Here is a 3,573-nt window from a genome sequence, read left to right as displayed (position 1 = left end):
CTGACTGCTGCACAGTTCCTCCTGTTCCTCTTTAATCTGTGGAGCTTCTGGTTCCTCCTGCTCCACACTGGAGCTCCTCTCCTGGTTCCAGAGCTGCTGCTCAGGGAGAACCTCCTCCTCCTTACCTACAGGCTGCTGTGGGACATCTAAACAAAGTTGCACAAGAAATAAGTTAACAGTAAAACCCATAGAGATCCTGGTGAGGGTTAGTGAACTCTGTGGTTCACTCACACACACACAAAGGTCAGGAGCATCAGATTTAACATCCAGTTTTTAAATATGAGACATAAAAAAGAAAGAATGGCTTCAAGAGGTTCATAACTAAAAACAAAGATTTCCTGTTGGGGAGAAGTTTCAGCTTTATAGGTGTATAACAAATCCAGCCATCCATTAAGTTCCTCTGACTGATCCAAGCCTGGGTCAGAGGGGTCTCAGCAGACGTGCCCTCCCTGCAGAAGGTGAGGAGGAAACAAAGGCTGATGATCTGACAGCTCTGTCTCCCAGCAGGCCGTGGACAGAGTTTCATTCCTGCTTATTGGATTCTACAACTAACTTCTCATAACTGGAGGAGTCGGTTTTGTTGTGTGGAGGCAAAAACAAAGTGATGTTATGTGGTGTGTATATTATGTTAGAAATATGTTCGTTATCATTATGACTGCAGATTATATCAACAAGGACGCTGATTGAATATTGACCGATAACTGTGGCGAAGGGGCGGGACATGCGCACTTCTTCCCACTCCTTTCCTTGTATGTTATTTTGTAAAGCTGTTTGTTTGTCTTTGCTAAATGAACTTCGGTATATTGTTTACATGTTTGGAATAAAGCGGATCCAGCCAACCACCGATCGGCTCCAGAGCTCGTGCATCAGCCAGGTGTGTTCAGGTGAGCTGATGTGCAGCCTCCCTGTTGTTGCTGAGCTCAGCTCATCAGACAGTTTCTGGCACCTGTGCAGCACATTCATGGGTGGAGCAGGTCAGTGGCTGTATCCCAATCCAGGGTCTGCAGCCTTAAAGGCCGCATTTTAAGGCCGATTATGTCACAGCGGCGCGCCGAAGGCTGTCCCAATTCAAAGGCTGCTCGAAATGCGGCCCTCAAATGCGTCCTTCATTTCCCTGAATTTTAAGGACGTGGCGGTGTAGACTTCGTGGCCCAACATATCCCAGAATGCATAGCGCGGCGGTGGGTGTGGATGATTTTGCCGAAAAAAAAGAAGAGTAAACTTTAAGTAAGTACTGAATATTATGTCACTTATTTATGTGCAAATGTTTAATAACGAAGAACATTAAACATTCCTGTTGGCCACATGTCGGCAAAGTCATGTGACGTTAGTGACGTTTGTACTAACTTGGTTTTAAAGCCTTTACTTTAAAATATACGCCGTTCAACAGCTGAGCTTAATCTCACAGAGAATGATCAAAGCTCATGTAGGAACAAACAAACACATGAACAAAAGATTTTCTCCTTCATTTCTGTCAAACACAGCTGTATGACACGTTTCCAGCTGTTAGTATCATGGTTGCTAGGCAACCTGGGCAGCGCGACGGTGGCTAGACCGTCCCATTTCACAAGCCTCGCACTTCCGGCCTTCACGGTCTTTGAGTACGCGGCCCTTGAGGATCGTTGCGGCTGCGTACTTTAAGGCTGCAGACCCTGAATTGGGACACAGCCAGTGAGTCACGGGTACACAGCTGTGCTGCACACATTCCAAGTTTTACCACAGTTTACGTTCACTGCCGCCATCTTGGATGTGGGCTCGCGGGCTACGTTTCATAATAAAATTCCGACTCCCAGTTTGACCTCGAACGCAGCACCGCTGGCTGGATTTCCGGCACGTGCAGGTTTTACACACCTGTGAGGAGCAGCTTCCGCTGCAGCCGCCGGTGACGGTCGAGCTCCTCCTCGTACTGCACGAAGGTTTTCTCCACCTCGCTGAAGATTTCCTCCGCGGCTGCCGTCAGCCTCCGCTGGATAAAGTCCTTCAGATACTCAAGAGTACACATGACTACTGCAGTAACCCGAGTACTGAGCGGGGGGATACTACACCGTGCTCCGGCTCGGTCCGCGCCTCAGGAGAGCCGCTGCTGCAAACCTGCTTCTTCTACGCATGCGCCCAAAGGGTTCTTCCTCTCCCGGAGTTTCACAATAAAAGCCCTGTACAGACGAAAAGCAATTTAGTGAAATGTCTTAAAGAGACAGAAGAAAATCGAAAAAAGGGAAAAATGAGGATTTCTGCACAAAATAATAATAAATAAAGAACCATATTTTCATATTTGTTCTTGTGTATTTATTTTATTTGTAGGTCACCACAAGAAAGAGGAAGGATGTACCCGACTGGAGTCTCAACACACATTAAATACATAAAAGTTTAATATAAGTGTAGTGTCCATTTGAACTCCTTACAGTTCTCATGTTATTTATATTTAAAAGGAGCGCACCCAGGACACAAGAGTCAAACCACTTTGTTCACTCCTTTATTTTCCACACAAACCTTCACAATAAATTTCATGAAATAATCACAAGTAAATTATTCTCAAATATCAAAATTCAGAATATGTATTAAAGTATGTCACCTCAGTAAAAATGTGACTGTAAAGGACACTTACAGGAGTATAAAGTTACAGATGTGTAAAGTTGTCTGGAGCTCGCTCTTCTTCACAGCGTCGTGTCACTCGTTCCACTTCCACCACAGCTCTTCTGCTGGGTTCAGCTGTGGACTCGGCCTGTGCCGTCGCAGACCTGAGTTGTGCTGCGTGCTCTTTCTATAGAGAGGAGGCTTTCTCCTGCAATTGTGATGTCATGAACTTTAACCTTTGACATGCTAACTGAAGCCTGTAGAGACTGAGATGGAGCTTTTGTTCCAGTTTCTCTGAGAGCTGGATGGATTGAATCTGCTGGGATTCTCCAGCAGAGAAGGTCTGGGGGAGAGAGGGAGGCCTGGGGGAGAGAGGGAGGTCTGGGTGAGAGAGGGAGGTCTGGGGGAGAGAGGGAGGTCTGGGTGAGAGAGGGAGGCCTGGGGGAGAGAGGGAGGCCTGGGGGAGAGGTGGGCTCCTTTACAGCCACATGCTTGTCTAACTCTAGGTTAAGGGAAGAGAAACTTGAGCTTTTTAAAAACACCTCAGTGTTTCTGCTGGATTCTAATGTTGTTATTTACACACAGACCAAGAAAACGTCCAAACACATGAGCCGCTCGCACTGCTCAGTCTTTACACTCATTTATTTCCCAGAACACTAACTCTAACTCAGTGACAGATGTCGGTGATCCCGCTCGGAGAACTAAAGAGAAACAAACAGGCTAAAAGACGGGCTCACACCGAGCCACCGAGACTTCATGGAAACATGAAAGATTCACGTTTTTCTGCCTTGAACTGTTGGTGCTGTTTCCCTCAGACTGAAAACAGATAGTAACAGACTCGTTTCACACGAGGCTGCTGCTGCAGCGCGGTCCAGTCGATATGTCCACACGTTTTCTGCCCATCGGTGCTTCAGGACGACCACGTCTCAGCTGCGTGGTGTAGCTGCCACAGTCACGGCCTCTCAGCTGCGTGGTTCTCACGTGGATTTTAAGGACATG

The 3,573-nt window shown here is 47.0% G+C and overlaps 1 protein-coding gene across 2 annotated transcripts in view; it reads right to left on the bottom strand.

Moving 5' to 3' along the window:
• Positions 1-3,573, bottom strand: part of LOC102211840 (zinc finger protein OZF-like) — a 19,922-nt gene that overhangs the window by 15,704 nt on the left and 645 nt on the right. The window contains exon 2 of one of the 2 annotated variants that reach the window (XM_005751335.1): positions 1,852-2,153. The exons of the other annotated variant lie outside the window; for it this stretch is intronic. Within the exon in view, the coding sequence (XP_005751392.1) occupies positions 1,852-2,002 (151 nt within the window). The 5' untranslated portion in view covers positions 2,003-2,153. The remainder of the gene's footprint in view (positions 1-1,851; positions 2,154-3,573) is intronic. 2 annotated transcript variants of the gene reach the window in all.

Source organism: Pundamilia nyererei, unplaced genomic scaffold (assembly GCF_000239375.1).
Source record: "Pundamilia nyererei isolate P.nyererei 1_Seehausen unplaced genomic scaffold, PunNye1.0 scaffold00307, whole genome shotgun sequence".
In the NCBI taxonomy this organism is placed as follows: domain Eukaryota; kingdom Metazoa; phylum Chordata; class Actinopteri; order Cichliformes; family Cichlidae; genus Pundamilia; species Pundamilia nyererei.
This window is presented reverse-complemented; position numbering and strand designations above follow the sequence as displayed.